The sequence below is a fragment of the Oncorhynchus masou genome, chromosome 23 (genome assembly GCF_036934945.1).
Source record: "Oncorhynchus masou masou isolate Uvic2021 chromosome 23, UVic_Omas_1.1, whole genome shotgun sequence".
NCBI classification, from domain to species: Eukaryota; Metazoa; Chordata; class Actinopteri; order Salmoniformes; family Salmonidae; genus Oncorhynchus; species Oncorhynchus masou.
In genome coordinates, this window is record NC_088234.1 from 26,780,948 (window position 1) to 26,798,861 (window position 17,914).

Genomic DNA, 17,914 nt, shown 5'->3' on the forward strand with positions numbered 1-17,914 from the left:
CAAGTCATTTCACAGTTGGATGCAGTGAAAACAGGGCAGACTACACAACCATTGCTTCAACACTGGCTTCAAAACAGTGATGTGTGAGATATTATAGAATCTTTCATGAAGGAAATGCTACCTGCAAATATCTTGATCTCAACAATGATCTCAACAACATTCTCTCAAAATGTATGTGGTAAAAGGTACATTATTTTCTTTAAGAATGTAGTGACGTGAAAGTAAAAGTTGTCAAAAAATATAAATAGTAAAGTACAGATACCCCCCAAAATACATAAGTAGTACTTAAAAGTATTTTTTATTTAAGTACTTTACATCACTGACTGCAGTGAATGGAGTGGGTGGAGTAAGGAGTCACGAACTTTAACCCGTTGCCCGGCATAAGAGGCACATTTAAGTTTTGCCGACTCATAATAGTTCCAATAGCAAATGTATTTTATTACGTGTATTTCTTTAAAGATCGCCTACACAACAGCCTTCAACATTCCAGTGTTTGTAAAATGTAAAAAAAAAAAATGCTGGTATAAATAATACAATACGTCAAATTATCCATTTCTTTCTTCAAACGTGGTTGCAATTTTGTGAAAAACACGTACTGCACTAGTTCAAAAACTTAAACTTAATAAACAATCGACATTCCCAAAGTTAAGCATGTCTTTGCTGAACTTCGGGAAAGCACCATCGTGCTGCAAGCATAATATCCTGCTGCTCGGGGAACAGTAATGGCGTTCAGATGACGAGAACCTTCCTCCTTTTCCATGGACCTCTTATCTGTAATGTAGTGCATGCTATTTTTGCACTGGTAGTAGGCCACATATTCCATGGGCTTCTTATGCCCTCTATCTGAAATGTTGTGCATTATCTTTATAAACTAGTAGTAGTTGGCTACAGATGCAACATATTGAGTACCAGCCAAAAGTTTGGAAACACCAACTCATTCAAGGGTTTTTCTTTATTTTCCACATTGCATAATAATAGTGAAGACATCACAACTATGAAATAACACATACGAAATCATGTAACCAAAAAGTGTTAAATCTTAATGTATTTGACATTTTAGATTCTTCAAAGCAGCCACCTTTCATGACAGCGTTGCACACTCTTGGCATTCTCTCAATCAGCTTCATGAGGTAGTCACCTGGAATGCGGTTCAATTAACAGGTGTACCTTGTTAAAAGTTAATTTGTGGAATTTCTTTCCTACTTAATGTTTTTGAGCCAAACAGTTGTTGTTGGGGGGGGGGGGGGTAACGGTAATACACCAAGTCCATATTATGGCAAGAACAGCTCAAATAAGCAAAGAGAAATGACAGTCTATCCATACTTTTAGACATGGCCAGTTAATCCTGACAATGTCAAACTTTAAAAGCTTCTTCAAGTGCAGTTGCAAAAACCATCAGGCTCTGATGAAGAAACTGGCTCTCATGAGGACCGCCACAGGAATAGAAGACCCAGAGTTACCTCTGCTGCAGAGGAAAAGTTCATTAGTTACCAGCCTCAGAAATTGCAGCACAAATAAATGTAACAGACACATCAACATTAACTGTTCAGAGGAGACTGCATGTATCAGTCAAATTTCTGGAAAGAAATCATTACTAAAGGACATCAATAAGAAGAGATTTGCTTGGGCCAAGAAACACAAGCAACGGACATTAGACCAGTGGAAATTTGTCCTTTTGGTCTGATGAGTCCAAATTTGAGATTTTTGATTCCAACCGCCATGTCTTTGTGAGATGCCGTGTGTGTGAACGGATGATCTCCGGATGTTTATTTCCCACCGTAAAACATGGTGGGGTTATGGTGCTTTGCTGGTGACAATGATTTATTTGGAATTCAAGGCACACTTAAGCAGCATGGCTACCACAGCATTCTGCAGCGATGTGCTATCTCATCTGGTTTGGGCTTCGTGGGACTGTCATTTGTTTTTCAACAGGACAATGACCCAACACACCTCCAGGCTGTGTAAGGGCTATTTGACCAAGGAGAGTGATGGAGTGCTGCTTCAGATGACCTGGCCTCCACAAACCCCCGACCTCAACCAAATTGAGTTGGTTTGGGATGAGTCGGCTGCTTTTCCTTCACTCTGCGGTCCAACAAGTGCACAGGACGTTCTGGGAACTCCTTCAAGACTGTTGGAAGAGCATTTCAGGTTAAGAGAATGCCAGGAGTATGCCAAGCTGTCAAGGAAAAGAGTGGATATTTGAATTCTCAACTAAAATATTTTGATATAACACTTTTTGGTTACTACATTATCCCATGTGTTATTTCATAGTTTTGATGTCTTCACAATTATTCTACAATATAGAAAACGTTCAAGGGTTTTTATTTTAACTGAGTAGGTTTTCTATTAACCTTAAATACTACAGCAGTCATTATACACTACTGGTCAAAGGTTTTAGGAGTGCTACTGTATTTATTTAGTGAAATCTCAAAGCTACTGCACTTAAGCAATACTTTTGAAAAATCAAGTAGACATTTCATCAATTGAAAAGTGCAATGACCATCAGAAAATGTTAGTTTACACCTAACAAGAAAATGAAAACTTAATGAAATTGTAAACTTTGCCTTCACAGGCCCAGGGAATGCACACATAGTTAAATTTCAATCTAGACCATTTATTAACAATATTTTACAATTCATGTTAGTTTCTTAGAAAAATAGGATTGAACACAACTATGCCACACATAGGTACACATATTTGAATTGCATGTGCAGTGAAGTTGGTTAGACTTAATTGTGAAAAAGTGAGAAACTAGAAGATGGACTATATAGTCCAAGTTAAAAAAGAAAAGACATATAAAATAAATGTTCAGGAGGCACTACAGGTCCTCTATGGGGGAGAATGTTAAGAGTTGCGAGAGGCTAAACTGCTCTTTTCTTGGTGGTGAAGGGCTCTCTAGAGTGTCCAGATCCAGAGAAAAGAATTTGTCTGTCGCGCCAACTGTGGCTGCAGTCTCCAGTGACATTGCCATCAGCCAGTCTCTGGCATCCAGGCTCCTCTCGTCACGCTGTGGGGGAGACATTTCTTGTGCCCCCTGGTGTCGGTCCATGAAGGAGGCCTCTCTGAAGGTCTGCTGGATCTTGTCCAGACGCCTGCTTGAGACCAGCAGGGCCGGCTCAGTCTCTGTGGGAAGGAGAGAGGGGATGTGGGGGAGGAGCAGCTCTTCCTCCTCTGTGTTGGATGTGTCACTGGAGCTCAGGAAGCTGCCGTCGTTGCCCGGCAGCTCGGGGAGAGTCTCCTGATCTATACTGAACTGCTCTGGGATCGCCTCTTGGTTGATTCTGAACTGGATCACGTCGCTACTGCTCAGGCTGTGGAGAGCCTCCGTGTTGGAGGAGTCCCAGGGCAGGGTAGACATGAGCGATGCCTGCTCAGGGGCTGCAGTACTGCAACCGGCATTGGTGGGATCCAGGCCTGTGCTCAGGGAGTGCACGTCAGGGCTGAGGGAGGCCTCCTGTACCTCGCAGAGGGCCGTGAGGTGCCTGAAGATGCCGTCGCCGTCCAACTTATCAGACAGACGGGCCTTCTGAGCCTCTCCTTCCTCCACTGCCCTTCGCCAGGAACTCCTCACATCTAGAACTAATTAAAAAAAAAAAACATTACTCCTCTGCCCAACAAAAAGCAAAACTGTGAAAGGCAGAATGCTCTTTAACAAGTACATAAATCAAATAAGGTCCAATACGCACTCAAACTCTCTGGGGTACGTGGAATCTGCTTCCTGGTGGAGAAAGGGTCTGTGCCAAGATTGCACAGTAAATCACCCAGCGCAAGTCCTTGTAAACTTCCATTACCAGGGCTGTTGGTCACAGCCTCTGCAAACTAATACATACACACGCTTAGTAAGGCAATTGAAAATATACTCCAGGCATGTTAAGAAGCATGGTACATAAGACTACCTTCTTCGGTGACTCAAATCAGTCATGTCTATGCAGATAACGGTTGTCTGCTCCGTATCTGTCCGTTGCGATTTCACTCAACTCGCCCCGGTCATCAGAGAGCAGGTATGCTATAGGGATGGCCAGTGACGGACAGAGCACAGCTCAGTACTGCCCAGGTATCTGCCTCCCAACAACTACCAAAATAATGACTAGAAGGGTCAGCCCTCATTCTGCATTGTGGTTCAAGTGAGGAAATGTATGGAAACTGTACCTGATTTGCCAAGTTGTCAAACTCAGAGTCCAGGATCTGAGCCTCTCTCTTCACCGCAGACATCTTTGGAGATGCACAAGGAGTCTTCCTTACACTGGCCTATAAGGAAAGATTGCCACAGGAGATTAAACATGAATTGAGGACATTTGTGTGCAGGAGTAACATGGGCCTAAATACTTTAAAAATGAAAAGCAATATTAAAACATTGAAATAATCTAAAACAATGAGCCTTTAAAAAAAAATGTACATCGTTTTTTTTAAACCTTCCGACTGAGTCTGAACCACAGGGGATTGGTGGCATCTTAATTGGGGAGAATGGGCTCGTGATAATAACTGTAGCGGAATCAGTAGAATGATAAATACATCAAACACCTGGTTAAGGTGTTTTATGCCATTCCATTTGCTTTGTTCCGGGCGATTATCATGAGCCGTCCTCCACTGGTCTGAACTGAACATGGAATAGGACACTTGGTGCACATCACATACCGGCAGGGGGCTAGGTGAGGGAGCTTTGACAGGGACAGCCAGAGGAGTTTCACAAAGTGCATGGAGGGGAGTCAGTGGGGAAGAGACCACACTAGGAAGGCGAGACGCAACCCTCTCAACGGCTGGAGGGCAAAGGCTGTTCAAAAAGAGACGTTAAAGACTTCTGTGGATCAAATGAAGTTCATGGTAAAAAAAAAAAATTAAAAAAAGAACAAGACAGGATAATTGTTGTCTGCTCCGTATCTGTCCGTTGCGATTTCACTCAACTCGCCCCGGTCATCAGAGAGCAGGTATGCTATAGGGAGGACTAGTGACGAACAGAACACAGCTCAGGACTGCCCAGGTATCTGCCTCCCATCAACAACACAATACAGAGGAATCAGACTACTAGTTGCCCATTAGCAATGAAAACAAGGCAGACCGAGTATTAATATACCGTTTGAGGGCAGAATCCATTGGAATGGAGTCAGTCTCCGCAAGCTTCACCTCAGAAAATTCTAAGTAAAAAAAAAAGTAACGATTGTTAAAATATGCAGTTGAACAACAAAGCAACCTAGAAGTGGACATATTTGTGTTTCCCTCTACTCACTGGGTAGCGTCGCCGGATACTGGGAGAAAACGCTGGATTTAAAACTGGCTTCTGTGGCCGGCTCAAAGGACAGAGGAGCCATGGGGCACAGAAAGTCAAGGGCCTGAAGGGAAAGAGAGAGAGATTAGAGGGGGCGTGGCTCTGTTGCATCCCGCAATGTGTGTGATGTTTGGTGTGGCGTTCTTGAGTTTTTAATTTGTTCCCTCTGCTTGTAAACCATCTGTCAACAATGGCTTTACAGTGGTGGGGTGTTGGATTTATCTTGTTGATCGCTACTAACAGACTAAATTATGAAAACGCTGGTGGCAGCAAAATCTAATACAGCAGAGTTCCTACTACAGTGGGAACTCAAACGCGATGGATATCCCAATGGCCAATCTAATCCCTGATTGTCTGCGAGTGGATTACAAACGTGGAAAACAGGGTTCAGACAAATACTTTAAAAAAAAAGAAATGTACCCACCACCTTGCCGATCAATGCCCAGTCACTGAGGGGAAAGCAGATGAGGTGTCAGAGAATCTGCACTTCCTACACGAATACCGAAAGGCCTGTTTGCTGGCGTTTACTGAGACTTGGCTGGATGACAGAGTCCCGAACAGGGAAGTAGAGCCGGCCAGCTTCACAATGGTCAGAGCGGACCGTGATCTGACCGTCACAGGGAAACCTCACGGCGGAGTGTCTGCCTGCTTGTCAGGGACCAGTGGTGTAAATTAATCCTGGTAAGATCTCTGTACCCCCTGACATTGAACTGTTTTCCATGTCACTGCAACCCTACCACCTGCCCCATGAGTTCCCCCAATTGTTTGTGACCGGTGTGTACTTACAACCAAAAGCTAATACAGCAAAAACATCAGAAATCATTTATAATCTCTCCCCCGACGCACCCACATTTTAGGGGATTTTAACAACTGTACTTCGCGCAAGGTCCTGTGCATGTACCACCAGTATGTGAAATGTCACACTAGGAAAAATAAGACTCTTGATTTGGGCTATGGGACAATACCAAATGCTTTCTCTGCCACCACCAGACTTCCCCTGGGGACATCAGACCACAATGTTGTGTACCTCCGGCCAACCCTGGAGAGGGGGAAACCCAGTTAAAATTGTCACAGATCTGAAAAGACAACAGTATCACTGGTCTCCAAGGGTGTTTTGTTTTGACTGGGAGGTATTGGAGGACAGCCGCTCTGATCTTGATGAGCGCTCAGATGTCATTTCAGACTATGTAAACTTGTGTTGAGTCAGTTGTGCCTACTAAAACCTGTAAAAGTGGTGGACAAGGAGGCATTCAAGCAAAGGGGTGGAGAAGACCCTCTCCTCAGAAAACTCAAGAGTGGCCTGGTAAGGGATTAACGCCATGGCTTGTGCCCCCTACACGGGCAAGGGGAAAACCAATGCTGACCTTGGGAGACATGAGGGCCAGAACATGGCCAATGAACTGAACGTATTCTTCTCAAGATTTGAATCTGACGACCTCGTGTCGGAGGTAAAAACAAATGGAAGCGTCATTAGAAATATGTTTGGGAGGGTTGTTGTTCAACAGGCAGCTGTTTTTGAAGTAGTTCAGGAAATGTACAAAAGCCCAGACAAAATAAGTGGACTCTGAACACCTGGCTGGTGTTTTTACAGACATTCTTCAAACCTCGCTCAACCAGCAACAGGTGCCAGTATTGCAGAGAAACGTCTAATCCCGCTGTGTTGAATGACTACTGTCCTGTGGCCTCGAAATCCTTAGTAATCAAATGCTTTGAGAAAATTATGAAAAAGACATTCTAAGCTCCACCCAAAAGTTCCGACCCGTTTCAGTTTGTCTATCAGCCCAGCAAAGGAGTTGATGCCATTCTTACTCTTCTCAACATGGTGGGGGGAGGGGGGGCTGTTGGACTTCCTGAGCCAGAGGTCACAGCAGGTCAAAGTAGGTCCCCACGTGTCAGACACACGCGCCACAAACACAGGCTCTCCTCAGGGATGCGTTTTGACCCCACTCCTGTACACTAATAGTTGTACAAGTTCCCATCCTGACAGACACTTCCTTGATCAGCCTGTTGCATGATGAGAAACACCATGGCCCGCCCTAAATGAGTTGGTAGGGTGAGGAATCACACTTGGTCCTCAATAAAAACAAGACCAAAGAGATGTATGCTTCCTGAAATCTACACACAACACCTACCACTGCAACATCTATCAGAGGTCAGAACATAAGAGACTGTAGAGGAATACAAATATCTGGGTGTCCTCTTGGACAATAAGCTACAGTGGATTTAATGTACAGACCTAAATTACAAAAAGAGTCAGACTGTACTTTCTCAAAACTCTGGGATATTTTAAGGTTGACTGTACCTGACTGACTTTCAAATCTTTTGAGAGTTCTTACTTTTTGTATTGTTTGTTGGTTTGGCATGCCACTGTCAGCCAGAGAAAGATGCAGAGAAGGATTATCACCACAGCAAGTAAGGTACATGGAGTCAAACAGACAGGCCTGGATGAGATCTTGTAGGTAAGGGCCATCCGTAAGGCTCACAAAATCATTTTAGACTCAAGCCACCCCCTGTACCCGGACTTTAAACTACTCACCTCCGGGCGCAGGTATAGGGTACCACCCGGCAGGAAGAACAGAACTAGACAATTAGTGCCAAGTGTGATAAAATCTCCTAAATAGCCCGGGCTAATGTTCCTATCGACCCAGTAAGGCCAGCAGCTTCGTCTCTTTATATTAGTATGTAACTGTTATGAAAGTTGTATTGTTAATTTGTTTTGTATTTAATGCCACTTTAAAACATGTACATGACACTGCAACAAAACATCTCCAAAGGGACAATAAAGGCAGTAAAGTTAAAGATTACAGTCGCCGTAGTAGAATAGCACTAGCCTGCAGGAGGGTAAGGGCAACTGGTTATATATGGACAGAGCCTCAATTTAATACATCCAGGTCACAAACCCTAAGAGGCACTTACAGGATCCTCGTTGAGAAACAAGGTCAGCGGCGTGCGTTTCAGACAGTCTGCCCACTTCTGGTCCCACTCCGTCTCCAACTTCCTGATGACGCTCTTTACCTCTGGGATTTCCTCCTTTGAAATCCTCTTCCTGGACAAAGAGAGAGATAGTGGGATGCAGTGATACCAAGTAGAAAGGAGCAACACCGTTTTAAAAGAGCTTTATTACTACAGTTCAAGATGGGTTTAAAAATGTTTAATCGCTGTAACGCACCTCATGAGTCTGAGGTCCTCCAGGGCCCGGGCCATCTGCATGTTTCTCTCTTGTAGGAGCAGGGGGTGGAGCTGAGCAATGGGGGTGTGTCCTGCCATCTTGACCCTCTCTTCCACCAGGAGGCCTAGGGCCTGGTGGAACAGCTCCAGCATGCTGAGGAGGTTCAGCTGGTCTGCCTCGTACACACTGCCCACACTCGACTGACAACACACAGCTTAGTGATAAACACGCAGACTAGAGCAGTACCCCCTTCAAGTTCCACTTATTTTTTTTAAATTATTATTATTTATTTATTTTTGTTTGAATTTTACCCCTTTTCTCCCCAATTTCGTGGTATCCAATTGTTAGTAGTTATTGTCTTGTCTCATCGCTACAACTCCCGTACGGGCTCGGGAGAGACGAAGGTTGAAAGTCATGCGTCCTCCGATACACAACCCAACCAAGCCGCACTGCTTCTTAACACAGCGCGCATCCAACCCGGAAGCCAGCTGCACCAATGTGTTGGAGGAAACACTGTGCACCTGGCAACCTTGGTTAGTGCGCACTGCGCCCAGCCCGCCACAGGAGTCACTGGAGCGCGATGAGACAAGGATATCCATACCGGCCAAAATTTCCAGCACTAGCATACCAGATTCAATTGGTCAACTAATCACTACTCGTTCATTTAATCAGTTGTGCTAGTTCTAGAACATGTGGAACATCGGAGTACTCAAGGAGAGATTTGGTTAACATTGCACTGAAATATGGATCAAGTTCCAAATGCACAGTCACCCAATAACCTAAAAAGGCAACGATATTTTTTGTGCTTCTCACCAGGTGGGATAACTGCTCTATCCGCTCCAGCAGAACCCGGGGGATTTTGAGGGCCAGGCCCGTCCCGTCCAGGGTGTACTGGTCCACACCTCCCCCGATCACACACTCCACCACACGCCGCTCCTCCTCCAGGGTGGACAGCACTCCGTCGATGGATGACCACAAGGAGCGCACCTGGGGGTTGTTCATTCAGAGGTGTAAGGGTCAGAACATTGCAGATAGAAATGTAATGAATGTCAGTTTCCAGTGATGTTTGACAAACTAGACAGTTATGAAATTAAGGAAAAACCTTTTGAATCTTCTCAGCTTGAGGAGTTTGAGCTTCATTCTTGTGACGCCTGTGCGGGGGAAATAAAGAATTTAACGAGCTGCCATTGTTTATTGGCACTTTGAGCAGTGTTTTATGCCAAAAGGTAACTGAAAACAGAGCAACGACAACAACAAAAAATAATTGAAGGATAGATGGAATATCTCATACATACTTGAGCAAATCATTATACTTTGCATCTTCAGCCCTCAAATCCCTCAGAGACTTCACTTGAGATCTACAAGAGAAGGACCCAGACGTAGAAGGGCAAAACTAGGCACATTAAAAAAGAACCAACAGTGCTGTGTTTACACAGGCAGTCCAAATCTGATGTTTTCGCATCAGCTTTGTTTCAGAGCTAATCTGATTGGGCTGAATATAAATTAGGGGAAATAATTAGCTGCATGTGAATACACAGCTCAGTTGACCGACAAAAGCAAGACATTCAGAGTATATAAACTCAACCTCTGTGACCATGTTTTATAGTAAGGTTTGATTGCCTGCTCATCATATGCACCTGTGCTAATTAGTCAGAATCACATGATACCTACCCAATGAAAGGACCTGTTTTTTTTTTTATCCAATTGAAATTGTCAACAAAAATGTGATACTTTTCTAGGCATTGAAAAATATCTGAAACATATCCAATGCTTGTGGTTTGTACAGTTGCCTGTGACTTACTGGGCCTGCCTCTCGTACTCATGCAAGATCCGGTCCTGCTCTACAGCTCCCCTCAGGAATCTGGTCTTGACCAGCTGAAACCGCTTCAGTGCCATTTGCACAGAAGAGGCAGGGGCTGCCGCCGCCTCTGGGACCCACGTGCCATCTAATAACACACATTGAAAAACAACTAGACAGACGCTTGCAATTCACAGGCAGAAAAATCGATGGCGCATGCCTTTTAGACCAAACCGTAGTCATACATAGGCCTTCCCAAAGATGATCTATTTGATAAGTTAGTAGAGTTACTGCTCTCACAATGGGAATACATGTCCTCAAAGATGGAAGGCAAGCAAGATCAGGTGGTAGCATTCTAGCCAATGAGAGAGGGCAGATACGTGCGAACAGGCACAACTCCGAAGAATCCACTTATCAGTGCATTCTTAAAAATCTCATTACGAAACTTATATTAATTTCACGTAGCAAATTAACATTAAAAAGTTAACAAATTCCACACTCATTGACCTCCATACAATTATTCCTCACTTTGTAGTCTTATTTTCATGTACAGATTTTGGGCGGAGTCAGCCTTCCCACATCGCCTTCCTACCTGTAGAAAATGTCTGCATCTCCTGAAACTCAACATAATTGGCCAGATGGAGCATCAGGTTGACGAACTTGGGACCACCAGGCGAGAGGAACAGTGACGCCACCACTTTGGGAATTGTGCTGCCCTGCTCATCCTGAAAGCACAGATCAAGTTCAAATGCTTTAGACCTGATTAACAGCCATACTTACAGACAGTATACATCTGCTACAACAAGTATGTCAAATCCTGTATATATGAAATGAATGCCAAATCCTTACCATCAGATCTCGCAGCCAAGCACAGGTCACCTTACGGAATTCAGCATCTGCTTTGTGGTCCAACACCGGCCAGCAATGCCTGCATACAAAACCCAGCATATTACATGATTGCAGAACATTACAAAATTGTGAAGAAAAACAAGCTGGGAATGGGACCATCACCTGTATGTATCGTGGAAGCGAGTGGGGTTGAGTTTCTCTAACAGGAAATGGGTAACTATGTAGAACGCATCCTTGTTTGGTTTGTCAAACATATTTCTGTTGGTGAGAGACAGAAACGGGTGTCAAAACAGGCTTTTGACTGACCTGAGAGAATAGAGTCCGTCTGTCTCTGTCTATTCGTTTATTGTAAATGTCATGCCATTGCCAGCTTCTCACTGGATTGAAACAGGGTTGCACTACTGATGTTGTACTGTTAACGTCAACTGTTACCACGACAATCAACACGTACGGGCCAAGAATGATGTGTTTGACATTGGCTTTGCTGGCCCCTGATGATACTGCGACTTCAGGTTGAAATCCAAGACCCAAAAGCGACCACCACAGATATTTGCCATTCGTTCTCTGAATGTTCGACATATTTCCAGCAAGCTGCAAACGTTTAGATCTAAAAACTAGCTGCTAGTTAGAAGACTGAAAACGTTACAGATAGGAGGAAAGCTAACGCGTTCACATTAGTTAGCTAGTTGGGCAGAAAAAGAAAGCAAACATGGCTAGTTAGTAATGCGCCTTACCGTCGTCGAAATTAAACAAAGGATACAAATATAGTTAACGACATAAAAAATAAATGAACACCATAAATATGTAGTTACTCGACATTACGCAGGCCAATTTTTACGAATGTCTTCCTCAAACCGCCAAATATTTTAAGAAAGAAAATAATTAGATCAGCCGGATGTTGGTGTGCATACTTCCTGTGTCGCGCATAATTATGTCCCCCTTCCGATCTCGGATCGATCTCTCGCTGCTCGTCGGTTATCAACAATTATATTTGAATTGTGATGTCTTATATTGAAATCACGACTGGTAAAAATGGAATTATTGAATACCAATTAGACTAGTTCAACTGCTGGACTGGGAGATTCATTTTACGTATACCTAGATTTTTTTTTCATTTCTGCCGGGGTGTGTCTTTGTCTTTCCAGTTATTGGTCTTTGTGAGTGATAGCTAAAATGGCTGAGCAGGGAGTTCTCCTGGACCAGGACCAGTTCTGCTGCTCTATCTGTCTGGATTTACTGAAGGAGCCGGTCACTATCAACTGTGGACACAGTTACTGTAGCAATTGTATTGAGGACTGCTGGGATAAGGATGATCCAAAGGGCGCCTACAACTGTCCCCAGTGCAGACAGACTTTCTCGCCTAGGCCGGCTCTGATGAAGAATAGCTTGCTAGCCATGGTGGTTGGAAACATGAGGAAGATAGGACTCCGGCCTACTCCTCCTGCTATGTGCTTTGCTGGACCTGGAGATGTGGAATGTGATTTCTGCAATGGAAGAAAGCAGAAAGCTCTCAAGTCATGTCTGGTGTGTCTAGCCTCTTACTGTGAGACTCATCTCCAGCCTCATTATAATATAGCTCCATTGATGAAGCACAAGCTGATCAAAGCCACCACACAATTGCAGGACAATATCTGCTCTCATCATGACAAACTGCTGGAGATTTTCTGCCGGACCGACCAGCAGTGTATCTGTTATCTGTGTACCATGGATGAACATAAAGGCCATGATACAGTCTCAATCACAGCTGAAAAGATGGAGAAACAGGTGAGAATCAAGCTAATATTACAGTTATTGTGATTGTGAAAAAAATCACATTTAGATGGGCATATGTGACAATGCAAATCTGTCTCATCACATCAATACCATGTAGCTCAGTCAAGACCCCTCTTCATTAAGGTGGAAACTCTTTAGCCCCAAACAACTATAGACCTCTAGTAATCTGTTCAATAGCAAAAATCTGTGAGAAATTATTACATTACAAAATATATCAGTACCTAGATAAATAAAATATTACCCATTTCAAACTGGCCTTAGACCCAACCATTCTACTACAACTACAATATTACTGAAACTTACTACGATATACAAATTCTTAATCTGACCAAGATCCCACCATTAAATGGTGGCATCTTTATTTGATTTAGTTGATAATTCATTCAATGTTACTAGGAAAACTTAAAAAGATTGGTTTCACTAAAAGATCACTAAACTGGTTCCACGCCTATCTTAGCAATAGAAAACACTTTTCATAGAACACAAATCAGAACTCTTTTCACTCAGTAGAGGAGTACCTCAAGGCTTAGTATTGACCCACTTCTTTGCCCTATATTCATAAATATTTATTTATATATATATATATATATATATATATATATATATATATATATATATCATTGTGCAATGATGTGTCTATTATAATGGCATCCAATAATTAATTAGCAAATATTGTTAAGAGTTTACATTAAGGTAGGTCTTGGTTGTGTTTTGGTAGATGATGTCACCATAGTAACCCAACTGCTGCTTCCTATCCTAGACTAAGGTCTTTCTAATGTATACAGTAAAACAATTCTAAGATCTGTATGGAAAGCCAAGCTTGTAGTTAATAATATAAACAATATGCTTTCCAAAAGATAACTAAGAATCAATCCTCAAACCAAGATATTTCAACCAATCAACACTTCCAAGCATTATTCAATTAGGTGCATCAATTTTGAAATTGATTTAAAACCAAATTATTTGCTAGAAACCATTTTTTTGTAAAGTGTTAAAATCATCTTGGACAGTTGCTTGTATCTGCAAAATATTTTAACCTGATGGATAGAGCAGGGGTCTTCAACCTTTTCTTGCAGAGGAACACCCTCCCGGGCAAATCGGTGGCCCAGGAACCCCCACCATATGTTAGCAAAAACATTTTTTTACACATCTTGTCTTGTAAATAATAATGGCAAGGAGAAGTATTCAACACTTTAAAATTATTTGGTCGATAGTTTCAATATTTTCACTTTCCCACATTATAATTGGAAGAGGAAGTCTTCACAATCACATTTATTTCAATCAAATGTATTTATAAAGCCCTTTTTACATCAGCAGATGTTTTCAAAGTGCTATACAGAAACCCAGCCTAAAACCCCAAACAGCAAGCAATGCAGATGTAGAAGCACGGTGGCGAGGAAAAACTCAGGCAGGAACCTAGAGAGGAACCAGGCTCTGAGGGGTGGCCAGTCCTCTTCTGGCGGTGCCGTGGGGAGATTAACAGTACATGGCCATTCCCAACTAGAAGACCACTGCATTGGTACCAATTTATTTTTAAGTGTATCAACTTAGATTTCCCTGTGTGTATAAAGGAACACCGAACTAGACAAGACGCTATACAAGACTCAGCAGCAATTACACATTCCAAGGGTACATTGTGAGGTTGGAGTGAGATCTTTTCGATGTAAAGTCCCAAATTACTGTACCTATAGAAATCAGGGTATTAAATACTTTTTTGGAAAGCCCTTTTTATAAAATGTCAAGAACAAACTGTTTGTGTTTTTAACTATTAGAAACATCACCATGTGGAGATATTAGTAAATACGTATGTATATATTATCCTTGGTTTCATGAGTTGTATAGTAGTTGTAGCAGTAGTTTTTATTAGTTGTAGGGCTATTAGTAGTTGTACAACTACATTTAGATTTTTTTGTACGTTTTGAATTATTATTTTATTGTTGTCGGACAATAGTTTCCATGTTATTCTTGTTTCTAAGTATCGTTTGTTAGATTTTTTTCTTCTTCATTTGGACACTCTTGAAAATGAGACGGTGCATCTCAAGAGATTTCATCCTGAAAAATGTCAAATAAATACCGTTTGTTTTTGTCCACAGAAGCAGATCGGGCTGAGTCAGCAGAAGGTCAGGCAGAGAGTCCAGGAGAGGGAGAAGGAGTTGAAGGAAGTGCAAAAGGCTGTGGAGTCTCTCAGTGTGAGTATTGATCAGAGTAGATCGACCGTGTCGTTTTTGTTGCAGTGGAATTGCACAGATGATCAGATCCCACACTGCCTGGAGAAGTGTTTGATATCTCAGGCACCACATTGGTATGATATAGCAATCTTCTTAGACGCACAGTATAATTGCAACAAAGACAACCTGGAATCACGACCCATTTCACTGCTTTTTAACCAGTCAGACAGTTAAAGGCCACTCCAATCCCACTGGGCTCCAATTTGGAGAGATGGTAGTTTTTTTTTAACATGAACCATTCTCTTGTCTTTGTCGGTTTCATAACAGCGCTCTGCACAGGCTGCAGTGGAGGAAAGTGAGAGGATCTTCACAGAATTGATTGACTCCGTTGAGCGAAGGCGCTCTGAGATGAAGGAGCTGATCGTAGCCCAGGAGTATACAGCTGTGAGTCAAGCTGAAGGCCTCATGGAGCGTTTGGAGCAGGAGATCGCTGAGCTGAAGATGAGAGGGGTTGAGCTGGAGAAGCTCGCACACACAGAGGATCACATCCATTTCCTGGAGGTAGCTACACTGAGGGACCATCCGTCTGTTATTGCAAAAGGAACTCGTTATTCTGGGGTGGGTTTACCAAAGCCTTTGTAGCTATCTAAAGTAGTGAGTAGTGAGTAGAATGTTGTTTCTCTAGCTTGCCGACTTAAACTAATGCCTCTCGTAGAAAAGCAAAGTGCTTCATTTGAGGAATTTATTAGTTCGCGCACAGACGATTGACTGTTTAATCATTTTCTCGTGGCTATGTGCTCTCTCTCTCGTTCTGCAGAGTTATCAGTCTCTCGCCAGTCCCAGTGTATTTTCAGATTTGCCCACCATCGCTGTCTGTCCTCTTCCGTACTTTGAAGATGTGAGTGAGGCTGTGTCTAACCTGAGAGAGAAACTAGAGGGCGTCTTGAGGAGAGAATGGTGCAGAATTTCCACCAGAGGTAGGTTAGAAATGAGTTTCATCTGTATACTTTGACGGGATTTCAGTTCGTCTTTTACTGTGTGTGATTGTGTGTTTCAGTGAATCTAGTAGATGTTCTACACCCTCCCGAACCCAAGACCAGAGCCGACTTCTTACAATGTGAGTCCCTTTATCCTGAATTTTCTAACAGTCGTATCTCCAATGATACTCAACCACACTCATATCATATTTGTATTTCTTCATTTCTCTTCCCTCAGATTCCTGTCGGCTCACCCTGGACCCACACACATTATACAGACAACTCTTTCTGTCTGAGCTAAACAGAAAGGTGAAACTGAAGCGCAAAGGCTACTCCTACCCCAGCCGTCCAGACAGATTCACTCAGTTGTGTCAGGTGCTGTGCAGGGAAGGTCTGTCTGGGCGCTGTTACTGGGAGGTGGAGTGGAGTGGGTGGAAGATTTATGCAGCCGTCTCATATAAAGACATCAGCCGATCAGGGCCTGCGGACGATTGTCAATTCGGACACAATGACAAGTCCTGGAGTTTAGAGTGCTGTAGTAATGGTTACTTTTTCCGACATAATAATGTCAAGACTGAAGTGGCACGCCCTCAGTCCTCCAGAGTAGGAGTGTATCTTGATCACCAGGCGGGCACTCTGTCCTTCTACAGTGTTTCGGACAAAATGACCCTCTTGCACAGAGTCCAGACTAAATTCACTCAGCCCCTCTATCCTGGGTTTTGGCTTCATTGTTTTAAGACCACTGCTGAGCTATGTGAGCTAGAGTAGAGGCCCCTGTCAGAGTGATGCTTTACCATCCCCTACTACTCCGAATTGTTTATCAGAGATAAACATTTCCTTCTATGAATCTGAGGATTGACTTTCACAGATTGAACTCTAGTCTAGATAGAATTTGAGGTTATTTCCCCCCCAAATTTTAGGCATAAAGTTCATCTAATGTAATGTTGTCGCTTAGGAATAAAGTGAATGTAATGTTGTCGCTTAGGAATAAAGTGACTGTAATGTTCTCGCTAGCCAGACAATCCATATCTCTGGTGAGATTTTACTTCTGAAGGCAGCATGTAGTAGGGCAGGAAGTACATTGTTTTCAGAATGATCTCTCAACTTGTCCTGGCTGTGTGTTACATATTCTATGTCAGAGATGTTGGCAATTTTTATGTAGGCTACTGTTTACACATACTTTTTTTTCTCCTGCATATCGTATTTCTTTTTGTCCTAGAACTCTCAAATACATCATGTTACAGGTCCCCTGCAGGTCCATATTGTATCAATTATCTTTCAATCAACTGAGCCTATATTTACAGTGTTCACTCAATATTGACAATGCTGAACCAAATGCAAACTGATAAATAAACAGCGTATTTGTTGAACTTCTGATTAGTGAACTACTTATTTAACATTCAGAGCCTTCTGATGCTCTAGTGATAATCAGAGGGTGTACTATCCTATCCAGGGTTCCATCTCAAGCAGCATGAACACTTTGTTTGGCATTACATTTAACCAAATGAGTTACACTCAACTGTTTTTGTAAAAATAAGATTGTATTATTTTAATGAATTGAATCCAACAGTATATACGGAGGTAATTGGAACACATGGTCATACAAGTTGATCCAGAGCATCCCAAACATGCTCAAATGGGTGACATGTCTGGTGAGTATGCAGGCCATGGAAGAACTGGGACATTTCCAGCTTCCAGGAATTGTGTATAGATCCTTGCGACATGGGGCCGTGCATTATTATGCTGAAGCGGATGAATGGTACGAAAATGGGCCTCAGGATCTCGTCACGGTATGTCTGTACATTCAAATTGCCATCAATAAAATGCAATTGTGTTCATTGCCCATAGCTTATGCCCTCCCGTACCATAACCCCACCACCACCATGGGGCACTCTTGTTCACAATGTTGACATTAGC

At 42.8% G+C, this 17,914-nt stretch overlaps 2 protein-coding genes and 2 non-coding genes across 5 annotated transcripts; 1 reads left to right on the plus strand and 3 right to left on the minus strand.

Moving 5' to 3' along the window:
- Positions 1-2,593: 2,593 nt before the first annotated feature.
- Positions 2,594-11,976, minus strand: LOC135510651 (HAUS augmin-like complex subunit 6). The gene is made up of 16 exons (XM_064931739.1): positions 11,531-11,976; positions 11,242-11,337; positions 11,080-11,158; positions 10,823-10,955; positions 10,234-10,378; positions 9,728-9,790; positions 9,535-9,583; positions 9,246-9,419; positions 8,433-8,632; positions 8,180-8,309; positions 5,225-5,327; positions 5,072-5,132; positions 4,636-4,771; positions 4,150-4,248; positions 3,687-3,819; positions 2,594-3,579 (listed from the first exon to the last, which is right to left on the minus strand). The coding sequence occupies exons 1-16, from the start codon at positions 11,656-11,658 to the stop codon at positions 2,819-2,821; spliced, it is 2,490 nt and encodes an 829-aa protein (XP_064787811.1). The 5' UTR covers positions 11,659-11,976; the 3' UTR covers positions 2,594-2,818.
- LOC135511295 (small Cajal body-specific RNA 8) lies at positions 3,938-4,068 on the minus strand. Its single transcript, XR_010451254.1, has one exon. It is a non-coding gene; the product is annotated as a small Cajal body-specific RNA 8 (non-coding RNA).
- On the minus strand, positions 4,862-4,992 carry LOC135511294 (small Cajal body-specific RNA 8). Its single transcript, XR_010451253.1, has one exon. It is a non-coding gene; the product is annotated as a small Cajal body-specific RNA 8 (non-coding RNA).
- A 13-nt stretch (positions 11,977-11,989) lies between the features above and the next one.
- LOC135510654 (tripartite motif-containing protein 16-like) lies at positions 11,990-17,367 on the plus strand. Of its 2 annotated transcripts, none has more exons than XM_064931744.1 (6): positions 11,990-12,843; positions 14,946-15,041; positions 15,348-15,638; positions 15,838-15,997; positions 16,078-16,137; positions 16,236-17,367. In XM_064931744.1, the coding sequence occupies exons 1-6, from the start codon at positions 12,253-12,255 to the stop codon at positions 16,763-16,765; spliced, it is 1,728 nt and encodes a 575-aa protein (XP_064787816.1). In that variant the 5' UTR covers positions 11,990-12,252; the 3' UTR covers positions 16,766-17,367. The 2 variants fall into 2 exon arrangements, with proteins under 2 accessions (XP_064787816.1, XP_064787817.1); XM_064931745.1 differs by having other exon boundaries at positions 15,348-15,581.
- The last annotated feature ends 547 nt before the right edge of the window (positions 17,368-17,914 follow it).

Excerpts from the sequence above, each read along its gene's own strand:
- LOC135510651 (XM_064931739.1), bottom strand. The coding sequence starts at position 11,658 with ATGTCGAACATTCAGAGAACGAATGGCAAATATCTGTGGTGGTCGCTT. Across the intron at positions 11,159-11,241 it reads CGCTTCCACGATACATACAG|GCATTGCTGGCCGGTGTTGG; the intron begins GTGATGGTCCCA and ends TTTTGTATGCAG. Across the intron at positions 10,956-11,079 it reads CTTGGCTGCGAGATCTGATG|GATGAGCAGGGCAGCACAAT; the intron begins GTAAGGATTTGG and ends CTGTGCTTTCAG.
- LOC135510654 (XM_064931744.1), top strand. The coding sequence starts at position 12,253 with ATGGCTGAGCAGGGAGTTCTCCTGGACCAGGACCAGTTCTGCTGCTCT. Across the intron at positions 15,042-15,347 it reads AGGCTGTGGAGTCTCTCAGT|CGCTCTGCACAGGCTGCAGT; the intron begins GTGAGTATTGAT and ends GTTTCATAACAG. Across the intron at positions 16,138-16,235 it reads CAGAGCCGACTTCTTACAAT|ATTCCTGTCGGCTCACCCTG; the intron begins GTGAGTCCCTTT and ends CTCTTCCCTCAG.